General features: G+C 36.5%; 1 protein-coding gene across 1 annotated transcript; it reads right to left on the minus strand.

Moving 5' to 3' along the window:
* Window positions 1-1749: 1749 nt before the first annotated feature.
* On the minus strand, window positions 1750-7405 carry LOC142533014 (soluble starch synthase 1, chloroplastic/amyloplastic). Its single transcript, XM_075639599.1, has 15 exons — window positions 6898-7405; window positions 5770-6137; window positions 5542-5619; window positions 5330-5454; window positions 5058-5139; window positions 4087-4260; window positions 3799-3880; window positions 3550-3641; window positions 3163-3225; window positions 2989-3078; window positions 2693-2817; window positions 2513-2621; window positions 2372-2427; window positions 2220-2259; window positions 1750-2117 (listed from the first exon to the last, which is right to left on the minus strand). Exons 1-15 carry the CDS (start codon window positions 7199-7201, stop codon window positions 1959-1961), a joined length of 1947 nt encoding a protein of 648 aa, XP_075495714.1. The 5' UTR covers window positions 7202-7405; the 3' UTR covers window positions 1750-1958.
* Window positions 7406-16113: the final 8708 nt, after the last annotated feature.

The raw sequence follows: 16113 nt of genomic DNA on the forward strand, positions 1-16113 counted from the left end.
TCTTTCTGCTCACTAAACAAACCAAAGTGGCAAAAACAACAGGTACACACACACTATCTAAAACCTGCATGCCAAGGAAAGGTGAGAGGTTTCTGCCCAAAAACATGAGGATTGCCAACATTGGTGAATATGATCTGTGGTCAGAATAGCAAGATTACGACACCGAAAAAAAAAAAAGAACAAGTAGATAATTCTTTTAATCTCTGCCGAATACATTTTCATTCGAATTCTCGCATCCACTGACTTAGACGACATGATGCAGTGCAAGCTTTCTCACAACCGGGAAAATTACCAGATGTGTAGGGCTAATTTCTATGAACATGAAAATCGTACAAATTAATTAATTTTTTTGGTCTTGGAATAATTTATGAATACGCAAGAAAAATTATGAGAATGGATGGAACTCGCATTTCCAATAGCATCTTTTGCATCCCCCATAAAGAGAGATACAAACTCTTCCGGAGTATCCCATTTGTGAGTAATATTTTCAAACAAATGCATCTAAAAATTCGTGGCAGGTGGTGGTGTGTTGTAGCCAGTGGGGAGCCAGAAATATGGCTCTGCCCGAACTAGAATTTTAAACTCTAAAATATTTTAATATTTTAAATTGATCTATCCGGGCTAATATCGTATTATTTCAAAATTATACAAAATTTATATATAAATTTTTTTAAAAAAAATTGGGCCACCCAGGCTTTCCATGTACCTCCGCCCCTGGTTGTAGCTACTGGCTGTTGCCGACAAGCCGTGGCTGGTGGTGGTGGTGGTGTATGGACGTTAATTCTGCAATTTTCATGCTTCCTTCCACTTGATGTGCTTCAACGTAGGGTTTCGGATTTGAGGGAAATGAGAAAGAGATGAAGGGTATCTCATGCTTTAACGTCATCATAGCGTGAGAGACGAATTTGGAAAACATTAGGGACCTAAAAATGGGCAAACAAGGGAGACCAAAAAAATTGGTGTCACAACAGAACTTTTTGTTCCCAACATCGATATTTCAATTCAAAGCATTGTTCATATCTCAAAATCTCCAATATTATCTGGAATATTTGTATTTTTCCGTGATAACAAAGATTTTAAAAGAAAATGGTTTTTTCAACTTCCGTTCGTAAAAGAGTTGAAAGCAAATTTCTATGGAGGAAGTAAAAAATGTATGACTACATGATTATATAAATACGATTAAATTCATTGCAAAAACTATATATTATTGCTCATGTTGAAGATAGTTCAGATTTTATGACTTTTTAGTTACTGTTGATCATGCAAAGATCCATGCATGAACGATGAAGTGAGTTTAAACTTGCAGAATATATATTTAGTTACTGTTATTGTGTATTAATATATATACGTTGCATGAGCGCGTAAATTGCCAGTCCTGTTTGAAAATTCAAGCCGAAGTAAATTTAAAAATCCCCTTTTATCCATCCATGAACGCCCAAATACGATAAAGAGTCAGATTACGAGTTCATTTGTTGGAAAAACCAATGGATTAAAAGTAATTTTTCTGAAAAAACTAGAATTTCTGACTTTTGGGTTTATGTTTCTATTTAGATCTTTTTCAATATTTCTTCAAATACAAAAACCGCATTTATTTTATTAATAAAAACACTTGAAAGAATCTAAACTTGTTTTGTTTTTTGTTTTGGTAAGTTACAATTTCTATATCCAAATTTGGCCGATCTCATTTTTCATCCACAACACCCTCTCTCCCGTTTTTGGTATTTTCGGGGCAAATGGTGCAACATAATCAAATCATAAATCAATCATCATTAGAGTTGCAAAAAAATATAAAATAAAAATCAATCTGAGCCCATTCTATCGACCTGTCCCGTCAAACGACGGGTTATGGCAGGTTGTTAGTCACCCGTCCCTGGGAAGCTACCAAAACTGTGTCAAACATTCTGCCAGTTTTCTACTGCTCCTGCAACTTGTTCATGTTCTCGTCAACGGCCTATATTTCACCCAGAATAAGGGGGATCGACGAAGGCCCATTCAAAAACTTCCTCATATTGAGTTGCTGCCTTATCCCATGATGAATCTCGCTCCATCCCGCGCTTCATCAAGCCTTCCCAAGACGATCTGTGGTTTTTGTATGTCCCAATCGCTGTTCTTAACGTCTGGATACATTTTTTGAGAAGATAAGTCTATGGTAAGTAGGGAAGGATCCAGAAATATGGGCCAGGGGATGGAAACAGAAATAAAGGTTTATTAGAACTTACAGCCAGTAAACTGTCCGTCGTTAGGGGAGAAAACGCCCACCTGTTACAAGCCCCAAGAATTTAATGCAAGCAAAACTAACTCGTGAAGTTTCAAACAAGTTAATAGCAGAGAAAATCTTGGTGATGCGTAGTTAGGATATTCAAAGACATACCCTGTACCTTCACCGCTCCCTTTATTAGCGAATGGATTGAAATTCTTTACTGTGTCCTGATTAATTTGGAAAAACGTTACAGCATTGTACCAAGAACTTTTGAACAAAAGGCTTGAAATCTTGTTGGGTGGGTGATCTTACTCTAAGCCCCCCGGTGCAATGAACAACAGGAACTGTGCCATACTTCATGGCGTATAACTGGTTCAGACCACACGGTTCAAACCTTGATGGCATAACCAGAATGTCGCAGCTGCAAAAACTTGTGTCAGTAGATGTTATCTTGATTATAAAAAGTAACGGGTATTTGAAATCTTTTATTACCCTGCTGTTATCTTATGAGAAATAGGAACATTAAATCCAACCCAAGCCCGAAATTTCTCTCTATAAATGGATTCTGAGCGTCTCATCCAGTCCTCGTATTGTTTCTCTCCAGATCCAAGCATTACCTGAAGCATGGTAAATCATCTACACGCATAAAGATTTGGTAAGAAGTACTCTAAGGGTGTGGATGTACCAAATGTCACATTTGCCAAGATAAGACACCATGTCACATTGCCCAAATCCGAACTACATGGCATGAATTCATCTATAATTTGATGCAACACAGGATGACTTACAAATTGAACATCATCTTGCATTAGATCTGGAATCACTGAGAGAATAATGTCCACACCTTTCTGGTAATCGAGTCTCCCAATAAAGCCAATCTGTAAAATATAAAACTTATATACCATTCTAGCAAAAAACATAATCCCATCATTATATACCAAAACATAACAACATGGTCGGACCAGAGGACAATCAGGTCGAATTGGAAGGTCAAGCTCCTTCTGTAGTGCCATCTTGCATTGTACCTGCAACCATGAACATGTAGACTTTGATGAAAAGAACAAGCAACAACTGCAGCATTTGGACACATGATAGATGGTAAATAAACCCAACAGATTTTTCCGAATTACTCAATAATTTTCAAATAGATGGCTTATTCAATAAAAAACGGACACTTGCAAGCTTTTATTATCTTTGCAATGGCGTTTATGTACATAAAACGACATACGATGGGTTCGTTCTTAGCCGTAAGATTGTACAGCTTCAATGAAGGTACCATATAACCCGCATGATCCAATAGTAATCAATGAACCAAGTGATACCATAGAACCAGAAGTCAATTTATCTACCTTTCCAGATAGGTCATGAACCGAGTAATGAGAATGAATATGGATATCGGAAGATGGGTTCCATTCATTGAGGTCAATCCCATTAGTGATACCTGCACAACACATTATTTTTTAGAGTCAAAACAAATTACAACGCAGATGACCGCTAATTGTGCCTTGGATGTTCTGTGCTCAACACTAATGCATTAACAGCTATTAGATTATAACAGGATGCAGAAATTATGTACGGATATCAAAATAAGATTGTACCTGTCAGAACCCATTTTCGACCACTTAATAGCTCATGCAACCCATATCCACCTTCGGGAGTCGTTACTTCCCAAGAATACCCCTGATACCAGAAAGAAAAAATATAACAAACAAGAATTCTGATGACTTGCACAAAATGTAAAGGAATAAAAGTTGAAGCTATATTGTGCATATTTTCAATGATCGGTATCTCAACTTTCATTCTCATCAACTTGAAACGACAGTGAAATCTAGGAACTCTCGATGCTTCTTAGGAAAAGCAATGTTCAAAAATTAAACGGTAAATACCTCGCTAACAGCCACAATCCTGTCGGCAGTGACTAATGCAGCTTTTAAAACATTGACCGCTTCACCGGGATCAAGAGCATGTGTCCTAGCCCAATTCGGAAATATCCATTCCAATGCCTTGTACCATCCAGGCGGTAATCCAAAATTATGATACGTGGATGCAGGTTCTACTCCCTTCGAGGAAAAAATACAAGCACACAACATACACCATTACAATATTTTTTAAAATTAATGACATCAACATAACACCATTACTACCATATTGTTTTTATTGAAATAATGCTTCCAACACAATTACACCTTACTACTACTATTCTTTCAACGTGTAAACTTAAGTCCACAAAGCACTAAGTGTAACAATGAGGAACTCCGAGATGGATTATCCATAAAGATCCACTTGCCTCCACATCATCCAAAGTAGCAATTTTCTAAATCAGACCACAATTAATGCATGATTCATACGAGGGCAAAAAAACATTTCTTCGGGAAGATCCATAATACTAGGTTTAAGCATTTGTTGATTTATATGATTGGTTTTTTGCTTACAAACATTTTTCGTATCTAAGTCTTTGAGAGGAATTGGCAAGCGATCACAAACCCTTCTCATCTCATGTATTCATCTAGTTTTGCTTAAACACTGGTAAGGCCTGTGCCTAACCACCACCATAACGTTGAAAGCATATAAAAAACGAATAGCCACCTCAAAACACTTTCAGAAATCACAGAAGTGATTTCCTATGTTGGGCCACATAATACAAATTAATAGTTACCAATCCACTACTTGAAACAACAAAAGAATATCACAAAGATAATCCAACTCTAGATGCAAAAGACCAAAACATTAGAGAGTGACAGAACAAAGCATTCAGGACCTTCCAAGTCCCTTTTTAGGATTTGAGCACTGCATATCAATCCCACATATTTCTTAAGACAACTACCCCCCATAATTCAGAAAAGAAAAAAGTATTTACCTGATGAGCAATGTTGTGTATTACAATTATACTTCGAGCGTCCTTGTATACTCCATATGGACGATACTTAGCGGCTAAAAGTCTGAAAGTAGGAAGCAGATATATTTCAATACTAACATCCAGTTTTATTGACTTGGCAAAATGAAACGACACCATTAAGTTAGATGGTTTGAAAAAAACTCTGGCTAAAATCATGTTTTCTATCACAATTTGCTACTTCAAAATCCATAAAGATTGCCTCAAGGAAAAGAACTAATATGTTAGTGACATACACTGGAACTAGGCCAGCATGCCAGTCATTTGCAATAAATAGGCAATTTTCTCCATACGTAAACCCTCCCAGTGGAAGCACTAAGGGAGCTTCACAGGCCGCGTAACAAAGCAGAGTGAATCGAAACTGCTCAACAGCAACGGTTAGAAAACACTGACATTGTCCACACCTGATAGTTCCTTTATTCATCAAGAAAATAGACGAAGAACGTACCTGATTATCACCAAAAGCACCATAAATATCACCATATGGAGTTCCAGGTCGGCGGAAAGAAGCATGGTCAACAAAGACCTACCAGCATAAAATCAATCAAGATAAACACAAATATTCTTTCTACTTTTCTTTTTCTTTTTTATTTTCTTAAAGGGGTAGAGGTAGTTAATAAGAGGGGAGAGATATCTTTAAAAAGTGATGTAAATCCGTAATATTAATGACCCATACCCAATCAACACCTGCTCTGTATTCATGGAAGAACCCAACCTCCTGGATACCACCAAAGCAGTAGAATTTGGACCGCTTCTCTGTATCAACTGCATTGGAAAACATTTTATCTGATGGACTTCCATTCAAATATCTTGGCATGACAACCATTACACGGTGTCCACGAGCAGCTAATGCTATAGGTAAAGCGCCACAAACATCTCCCAAGCCTCCTGTCTTCAAATATGGTGATGCTTCAGAAGTTACAAAAACAAGAACACGGGTTACCCTTGTTGATTTTTTCTCCCGAGTCTTGGTGTCTTCAGACAGCTGGACTTCTACACTAGATATGGCATCTAGATTTTCCAGGACATTGTCATTACTGGTTGCTGAAGGTGGATGAACTTGTTAGAAATTTAATTGTGTGGTAGTCAGGAGAAGACTTTCAAAAATTTGACTTGATTGCAAGAGATGAATATTTTACCACATAGTTAGATAAAGGAAAACAAATATCCTGCCACGCCCCTTGCTCACCCTGAAAACCCCATACTGCAAAAGAAATTAATCTACTATGACTTAACTAAGAATAGGATATCTATTTGTACACTCACGTTCTTTAGTCAAATCTTGTACATTATTCGACTTTCAAACTTTCCTTCCATAGGGGTTTGTTTCTACAGCATCCCAAATCTCGGTATGCCCCCATGGTAGGTATCACTATTGTTCTAAATATTTCAAAAGAGGTATGTATGTTGTAAACTTATTGCAACTATCCAGTGATGACACATGGTACATCACAGATCGAAAGCATGATAATAAAGTATGGTAGATTCCAAAAAATTCAAATTTCCTCTATATTTTTTGCAAGAATTGAGCTTTCGACTGACCCGTGGCTAGCCCGCTATGAACAAGCAATAACATAACGTGCTCGTGAAATGAGATTAATACATAGCAACTCGTTCACTAGTTTTCCAAATCAATAAAACGAATATGAGGGGAAAAAAAAACAATAATACAGATAAAGCATGGCTAGCAATTCTAATCTAGATTGTTATCACAAAAAATGACCAACTTTACAACATTAAACAAGCCAGAAAGGAGAAACGAATGATAACGAAAAGGAGTGGTAATTTTTCAAATTTTATTTACCAGAATGAGGAACCAATTGAAACCCAACAGCAGAGCCAGAAATATCTCTTTCGGTGCTCGATACGAGACCATCCTCTTGCTTCTTATCTTGAGCATTACTACCACTTCTACAAACGAAAACCCCTCCATTATCATTTCGTCTGAAAGATCTTCTTCCCACGCAAAAAGACTGGGGTTTTCTGCTATTTTGCCTAATTCCAAGAAAACCCACTCGGCCATCGAGGCCACAAGTCTTGAAACCTGAAAGTTCCGTTGTTGCACGGCAAAGATTAAGAACCCTCGATGGGATTTGCAGGGTCTCCATCAAAGATTAAAGTGTCCACAGAATGAAGAAGTAAAGAATCTTGAAGTTAATCGTATTGGGGCAAAAAAATAAATTATTGAAAGAAACAGAAAAAGAAAATCTTGTGAAGTACAAAAGGAAGAAAGTGACGAGGGAGGGAGGGAGGAACTGCGTGACTTTTAGCGCTTGGGTGGTTCGAGAAAACGATAGCGGCGAGACACGTGGCTCCAGTGATTTGCTCATTCTGGCTACTTGCGCTTCTTTTTTTCATTTTTTAATGGACTTGCGCTGCGCTTCGATAATACGTACGAGTGGTCGCAAATTCCTGCACATGAGTGGAGATCATGGATTCTCTCATCTTCCTTATAACTTCAAATTTCAATATATTTTATAGTTAAATTCATACGATAACTAAGAATGACAATGGATTGATATTAAACTCGATCTCGTATTAATCTATCAATGACCATCAATTTGCTTCTTCAAGAAAAACTATAATATATTTGATGGAATATTTATGTTTTGGTGTTAACAAATGATTAAACTAATTATTGGATAAGTTTTTACGTATGTTGCTGACATATCCAATTTTAACTGCACTATATCATGTATTGATGTCAAAAAATGATGACATGGACAATGGATGCAAGCAACAAATCTTTTTTTTAGTTTGTAACCTTTTCAGTTTGAAGTCTATTAATAGAGATGAAGATCAATTGAACAAAAAAAAGAAAGAAAAAGAAAGAAACCAAGTTCAAGAACAACATTGATATGCTTACAACAGCTATTTGTTTCAATCTTACAAGTTCAAGCAAAACTCATCATACATTCAAGCACACTTTACAAAATATTTTATCTAAATATTGATGATAATTAAGTACTAAAAATTCTTTGTAATTCATTGTATTCGAGAACATTTTGTATACTATTTCTGAAACGTCCACTACTTGTTTTTCTTAAAAGTATTAGAATTTTTTTTCCAATCATACATTCGACCGAACATACCCATTTTTAGATATATATAATTTTTGACATCATTTAAAAATAAACCAACCAACTATTATTTGAAAATCTAAAAGAAAATAATTCAAAACATGAAATCGTAAAATGTCAACCAACCCTAAACTAACATTATTTCAAAAATAAACTTAATTCTAACATCCTCTCAAAACCTTTCAAAAGCATCATAAGTCATAAAAATCTTTAAGCAATCATAAATCATAAACATAGTTTTATTTGAGGAAAACTAGCGACGGTCCTCGGGTTGTGTGCACCTTCAGTCCAGCAAGATTAATCATCAAAACCTCCATTAACATCAATCTCATGCTCACCTGCACCGATCACACCTAATGAGTCTATTGACTCAACAAACCTTAACCATGATAACAAGTAGTACATATACATTCACAAGCAACCGTGAAAATACTTTTAATAAAATAGTTTTTCATGAACATAAAACTTTAACGTTTTTCTTTCAACATATCGTATCATATTTCCTTTCATCATATACATATATGTTTCTCTTTTTATTGAATTCAGATCATCAATTGTGACTTTCGCATTAGCCGATGGATCCATCTACGTATTACCACAGTACCCGCGGCGGGGACATCAGCGACACTCTCACCCGTCAACTGAGTCTTGGCCTTACATATTATCGTCTCATCTTACTAATTACAATCAATTCACCTCCTTCATCTTTTCATATTTTCATCATTTATAAATATTCATGCATGTATAAATCATTTTTCTTTTAAACCAAGCCTGTAACACGTTTTTTAGCATTAACGTTTCATTATAAAATTACATAAACATTTAAATAAATATTTATTACAGCATTCAGGGCACTGCCAGGACGTATAACATTTTTCAGATGTAAAATGACTGTTTTTTCCTGAAACCCTAACTTTCCCAATTTATCTTTATACCTTAAAACAACGATCCAAATCAATCCAAACTTAACATATCATCTTAAAGTACACCCATAAATATTTCTTAGACGTAAACTTAAGCTTCTCGACTAATTTCTCAATTCATGTTTAAACTTAAACGTATATACCAGTTTTGACTCGTATTAACTCGAAACTTCACCAAACCTTACCAAACTTGAACCAAAGCTTATTAACACCTAAGTAAACATTTTTCATCCCAAACCAAGCCAATTAAACCTTTGGACCAGCCTAGGACACCTACTGAATTTCTTTTGTGCATGTTCGAAAACCCTAGCTAACCCACCTTGAGCTTCTTCATGCCTAAGCCCTAACCATCATGTCCAGTCCCTGACCATCAAACATATGACCCTAACCAACCCTTATGGACCCTACTAGACCAAGTTCAGAAGCCTATAGCCCACAGCCCCTCAACCCGTCCCCAAGGCATGCGCACGGCTCCCCCAAGTCTCACGCGATCGCCCTTGCCCTTCGAACCAACCCTTGTGCAGCCACCCTATGACCATCATGCAGCCCTCTTAGGTCTCCTCGGCATGCCCTAACAGCTGCTGGAAGTCGTGGCCTTCAAGGACTCCTAGACGAAAACCCTAGTCCTCAAAAACATACAATTTTCGTTCAAACCCTCAACCTTACATGTGCAGCCTTTATTTATGCATCTATAGACCCTTTAACGTGTTGTAGAAATGTCCCTTAAAATTCCCTTATCATAGCAGCCCTTTTTGCATAATTAGGAAGAGTTTTAAAAAAGGAAAACTCTACTTTTATGCATACAAAGCCATAAAAACGAAAATACAAGGTAGTGTATCATATTTTTCATGCAAACATGCATCAAACATATAATATGGTGTGATAAATGAGAAAATAGAGGATTAAGGCATGTCTTTGCGTTTATTACGCACGAAAAGCTAGTTGAGATGCGAAGAACGTCACATGAAAAACTAGTTGAGATGCGAAGAACATCGACGTAGGGAGGACCTTGCTGATTTTCCCTTAAAAAACCGTGGCTTCCTCCCAATAATTACGTGTGGTGTGTGCTTGAATGCTGAAGGAAGAGTCTTAATGCTAATAGGTACGGTGGGCGTGAGTTTTTGGTGAGAGAAGGTTAGGGTTTAGGGCCTTAATTATTAAATAAAATACATGGTACAAGCTTAGGCCCATTAACCTAGTATAATAGGTCCATTAGATAATATTTAAAATATTTTGTTTACAAAAATTTGTGAAAATGTTAGCCGAGTTCTCGAATAGTTCATATTTTCGTCAAAAATCGAATCCTGGTTAAAAGTACGACTCGGCGCATAAAAACATCTCATAAAACCTTATTTTCAAAAATTTCCAATAAAATATACCACGTATTAAACAATTAAAAATAATTATTTAATAAAAATATTTTTCCTCATATGGTCTCCGGTCTCCGTTACTCGATCGCGGCTCGAATAACCTTCAAAACACTGTTTTTATGCATTCATGTAGAAAAGTACATTTTAAACATGTAAACATGCACACCATATTTAATTCATGCAATTAAAACTATTTAATTAGTAATTTTTCACTTTCCTTAGCATGCAATTATGTTATAGCATCATATTTTGGACCTTACAATTCATTCATCCCTTAAATGAAATTTTGTCCTCGAAATTAGAACTTATCGAATAACTCTGAGTAGCGACTCCTCATGTTCCTCTCAATTTCCCAAGTAGCTTCTTCCTCCGAGTGATTTAGCCACTTGACTTTAACCATTTGAATAACTTTGTTTCGAAGTCTTCTTTCTTGCCTACCCAAAATTTTTGTAGGCTTTTCCTCTTATGACATATTTGGAGTCAACTGCAGAGGCTCATAATTTAGTACATGTGAAGGGTTCCACATGTACGCAGTATCGAGATGTTGAACACATTATGTACTCCGGTTAGCATCGGTGGCAACACCACTATATATGCTCATGTCTCAATCTTCTCTAGAATCTCAAATGGTAATATGAACTTCGGAATGAGCTTGCCTTTCTTGCCAAATATCATAACACCATTCAAAGGTGCTATTTTCACAAATACGTGATTGACTACGGCAAACTCTAGCTCTCTTCATCTCTTGTCGGCATAGCTCTTTTGTCGGTTTTGTGCAGTCTTCATCCTATCACGAATTTTGACTACTAGCTCCGTTGTTTACTTGATCAAGTCTGGACCAAATTCTCCTCTTTCACCAACCTCGTCCCAATGTATAGGTGATCGACACTTCTTTCCATATAATGCCTCATAAGGAGCCATTCCTATAGACGATTTATAGCTATTGTTATAGATGAAATCCACTAGAGGTAATTTTGATTTCCAAATTCTTTGGAAATCGATCACACAAGCTCGGTATAGATCCTCCAAAATTTGAATCAATATCTGGACTCTTTGAACCACTCGTTCCTGCCATTGCTTTTTCAGACTGATATCTACTTGCTAATAAATTGTGATTAACCGTGTTATTCCTATTTATAATTGATAAGGCCAAATCTTGAAAAGATTTTAGGGATTTGATTTAATAATATTTGCCCTTATCTAATATTTTTTATCCCTAATTATGTGCTTAATTGAATAATAATTGTATATTTGAATAAAAGAGAAAAATGATTAAATTTGGAATAAAAGATGAATTTACAAGACTTCAAAGAAAAAATATCAAAAAAAAGGAAATAAAATATTTTTTATTCCTTGATGATATTGAAATCTTGAAAAATCTATGTAAATATTGATAAAGATCTTATCTACACTTCTTTTTATTTGAGATGGGCCTTTAAAAAGATTTGGAGAAAGAGGCCCATGGAGGAGGATAAAAGAAGCGTACAAGGGGCTGCGCCGTAACGTACAGAGTGAAAGAAGGAGAGCAGAAGCACTGAAGACGGAAGGAAGGAGAGGAAGATCAGAACAAAAAGCTACTGTGAAGTAGCACCAGCGCGGAAGAAGAGCAGAAGCAGGAGGAATTCCTCACACATGCTACAAATTACAGAGAATCTCTTTCATTCATTCTTAACTATGTTTTCTTCATTGAATTTAAACACTGATTTTGACTTTTATTTTAAGTTTATGGAGTAGATTTTTATAGACTAAGGTCACGATAGGGCCGAGACAGATTATTTTTGATGTTTTGAGTTTAATTCAATTAGATTATTTATTTTATTCATTGGTTGGTGTCGTTTATCACGTGTTCTTTTAATCTGGCCAATTAAATTGAATATTTGTTGGTTAATCTAAAACCGGAAGGCGATAGATTAATATTTGCTTCACACATCAATCAACACATGGTTAAATTGACTAGAAATAGTATTCGATTTCAGTGTGCGACTTTAGGTTGAAAAACTGGAATTTCACAGCGATCTAATGCGGTTGAATCTAATTAAATTCAGTTAGGAATAATTGGACTGTTAGATTTAATTAGGTTTATTAATTCGAGGAATCGTTTAATAAATAATTTTGGGAATTCCGTCGTGAATTAAATAATTATTTATTGAATATGAATTTGACACGTAGATTATAAATTGTCTCGGTACCGTTGTGCGCCATAGTCGTTTTTAAATAATTTGAATTTTCGTCTAGTTTAATAATTTGGATTTTTTTGCTTTAGTTAATTTATTTAAATTGTTTAATTTAGTTTTGATTAATCTATCTCTCCCATCATTTGAACTTTATTTAGCCTAAATTAGGAAAAATAATTCATATTCTAGTAATTAAACATCGATCTCTATGGGTACGATACCTGGACTCATCTCCAAATACTATTACTTGACCTAGTCCGCTTGCTAGATTTATTCCCAACCGAAATCGTCGGTCAATAATCAAGGCTCAAGGCAATTTAAGAGACGCAATCATCACACTCGATGATTCATCTTCTGAGAATAAGATTTCTTTTCTTTAATCACACGTCATTTTAACCGTCGTTTAAATTTCCAGAATATAAAATATGCATTTATTAAGGGGGAATAACGATTTCAAAAGTTAACTGAGTCATTCAGCTGCTGATCTAACTGATCTTCTCTGATAAGTTAACTAATAAATCAAATAATATTCTATATTAAATGATGTGACTGTTTATCGAAGCATTAATTGCTATCTTTCAACGAATAGTATTTTGGAACGTGGATCCACGTAATCCATGAATACTCTACACACGTTTTTACCACACGTACACACGTTTTTAGTTTAAATGTTCCTGGACTGACACGTGTCCAATAATTTGAACAGTCACTTACATCAGTACTATATCCGGTCCATTTCATTTTTTCTCCTTACGCTTACTTCAAATTTACATAGCAAAAACAAATTCAAGTTTTCTTTCTCGTAGAAAACCATTCAATCAAATGGCAAATCAGATCCCAGCTCGTGTCATGAACGCAATGGCAATCAACTTTGACTCAGTTATGACTGTATCAGATGAAGCTGTGAAGAACATCTTCATCAAACTGAAAGCAGCTGGGCTGAAAAAAATTTTGGATTATCTTCCCAAGAAATCTATACTAAAGAGATTCAGGATCTCTATGGCAGTGGATATGTCACTACAACCGGCAGTATCTCAATTGCTATAAATGGTCAGCTGCTGATCATTAACGAGGATTTCTTCTGCAACCTATTTCAACTGCCTACTGATGGGCTAGTTAATTTCTCTGAAGTAAAGGCATCTGATGTTGAGGAGATGCAAACCCTTCTGTCTGTAGATGATCGGAAAATCAAAGTTTCCGATCTCAAGAAGGAGCTGAAGCCAGAGGTGCAACTGCTGGCAGATATCGTAGCCAAAGGGCTTTTAGCAAAGGCTGGATCCTTTGCTGCACTTACTCTTGAAAAATTTCAAGCTATGACTGCTATCATGGCTGGTCGGAGACTGAACTGGAAGAACATATTTTCAACATCTTGAGGAATATGTTTCAATTATCCAAGCAATCAAAGGGTTATGCGGTGCAGCTCAGTTATTTGCTGAAAGTCAAAGGGCTGGTGACTGATGATTCTGAAAAATCATCAAAACTGAAAATCTTCAATGCTAAGAATGTCCAACCACCAAAACAGAAATTGGACATGTTTCTTAAGAAGTTCTTAAAGGTAAATAAGAAGATTGGGACACAGGAGGCTCCCAAGTCAGTTCAGAAGAAGAAGACTCTTCAGAAGAAGACAATCAAGCACAAGTTGATTGTCAGTGAAACTGACTCTGAGAAGACTCCATCTCCCAAGGTCATCAAGAAGCCAAGAACTTTGAAGACAAAACATGCTGCTGCAGTTGGGACCACTCCAACTGAAAGACTGATGCAGTCGGGGGCTCAACAGCCTATCAAGGCTATCCCTCTTAAAGCTATTCCAACTGAATCCTCAACTGAGGATCAGTTACCTCTGTCTGCTATTCTACCAAAGAAGATGGTCATTGAATCAGGTGAAAAGAAGAAACTTGCTGGAGTTAAGGCTCCATTGATCACTATCTCTGGGTACACCTCTCTACCTCTTGCCAGACCAAAGGGGCTAGTGATCAGAGAACAAATTGATGCGATTACTTCAGGGTTGAGCATTCCTCATGCCCCGACTGACTCAAAAGACAAGGGCAAAATGCAAGAAGAGCCCAGGACAACAAACGCAATCCAAACACACATTGATTTCATTTGGCAAGATATCAATGAATTATCAATGAATTTTCAGAAAACAAGCTCAAGGCTTATAATGAATGAGTCAAATTCAGAACTGAAGTCTTTGCCAAGCAGCTTCAAAAGAAGTCAAAACTGAAGAAATTTGTTGATTTGGAAAATGTTGTTCTGAAGGTAGTCAAGGAATCTACCATTGTTCAAGCTTTGGGGCGAAAGAACTATTTCTTCAATCAACTGAGAGCTAAGAAGCTACAGAAGATATTTGCTCAACTGCGACTGAACTGTGATCCTACCAGTCCAACTGCATACAATGACAAAGTTGTGCATGACCAACTGGACTCGGATCTTCTCTCGTTGCAGATGGAGATAAAAAATTGGGAAATGGATCAAGAATTGATCCTTCCAGCAGCCTCTCAAGATTTTTCATCAGAAGATCCAGCTGAACCATCAGTTCAAAAGCCTTCCAAGGACACAATTGCTGAATCCTCTCAACAAGCAACCGCCCCTTCCACATCAATTGCTCAACCATCATCATCTTCAGCACCTCCCTCTTCAACTGTTGATCTGAAGCTTTATTCTGAAGCTGAATTATTATTGACCAATCTTGATGAGGTCATCAAGTCAGTCACTTCTGATATTCAGCCGGAAACATCCAAATCAGTTGAAGATGTTGTCTTGACTGAGGAACCAGCTGATCAAGCTATTATTTCTGAAGAACCGCCCGACAAGGCTATTTTTGGAGAAACTGAAGAGCCAGTTCAGTCAGTTGTCATGACTGAACAGGCATTTTTTGAACAAACTGAAGAGGCTCAGCTGCACTCAGTTACAACTAAAGAAGTTCCAGCTGAAGAACCATTTAATCAACCGACTGAAGAACCAATTTTGGAATCAGCTATACAAGAAACTGAACAATTTTCTGTCTCAGCTGAACAACAAACTGAAGAATTGTCTCTTCTGCTACAAGAAACTGAACAATTTTCAGTTCAAGAACCTTCTACTACTTTTGTTTTTTCTAAATTGTCTCTTCTCCTCCCCAGCCTCAACAGGAACATGCCACTAAAAATATTTCAGGAATGGTGACGTATGAAATTGAAGCAACTGACGGCACTATGGTTGTCTTTACTCAACAAGAACGGATGCAGATTCCAGGAACTTCTGAAGCCATGTCTCCTGTTATTTCAGATACTGATGCCCTGTTTGAAAAAATTCAGACTGTTTAGACCAACCTCTTCAGTATGATGAATGCTATTTCTGAAATACAGTCAACTCAGCTTGCACACTCATTGAAGCTTAACTCTAACAATGAGTTTACCTCGAACAGACTAAATATGATCAATCAGAATGTGACTTCTCTTTTTCTCCAGATGGAAGAAATCAAGAAAGACAGA

This window comes from Primulina tabacum, chromosome 18 (assembly GCF_025594145.1).
Source record: "Primulina tabacum isolate GXHZ01 chromosome 18, ASM2559414v2, whole genome shotgun sequence".
In the NCBI taxonomy this organism is placed as follows: domain Eukaryota; kingdom Viridiplantae; phylum Streptophyta; class Magnoliopsida; order Lamiales; family Gesneriaceae; genus Primulina; species Primulina tabacum.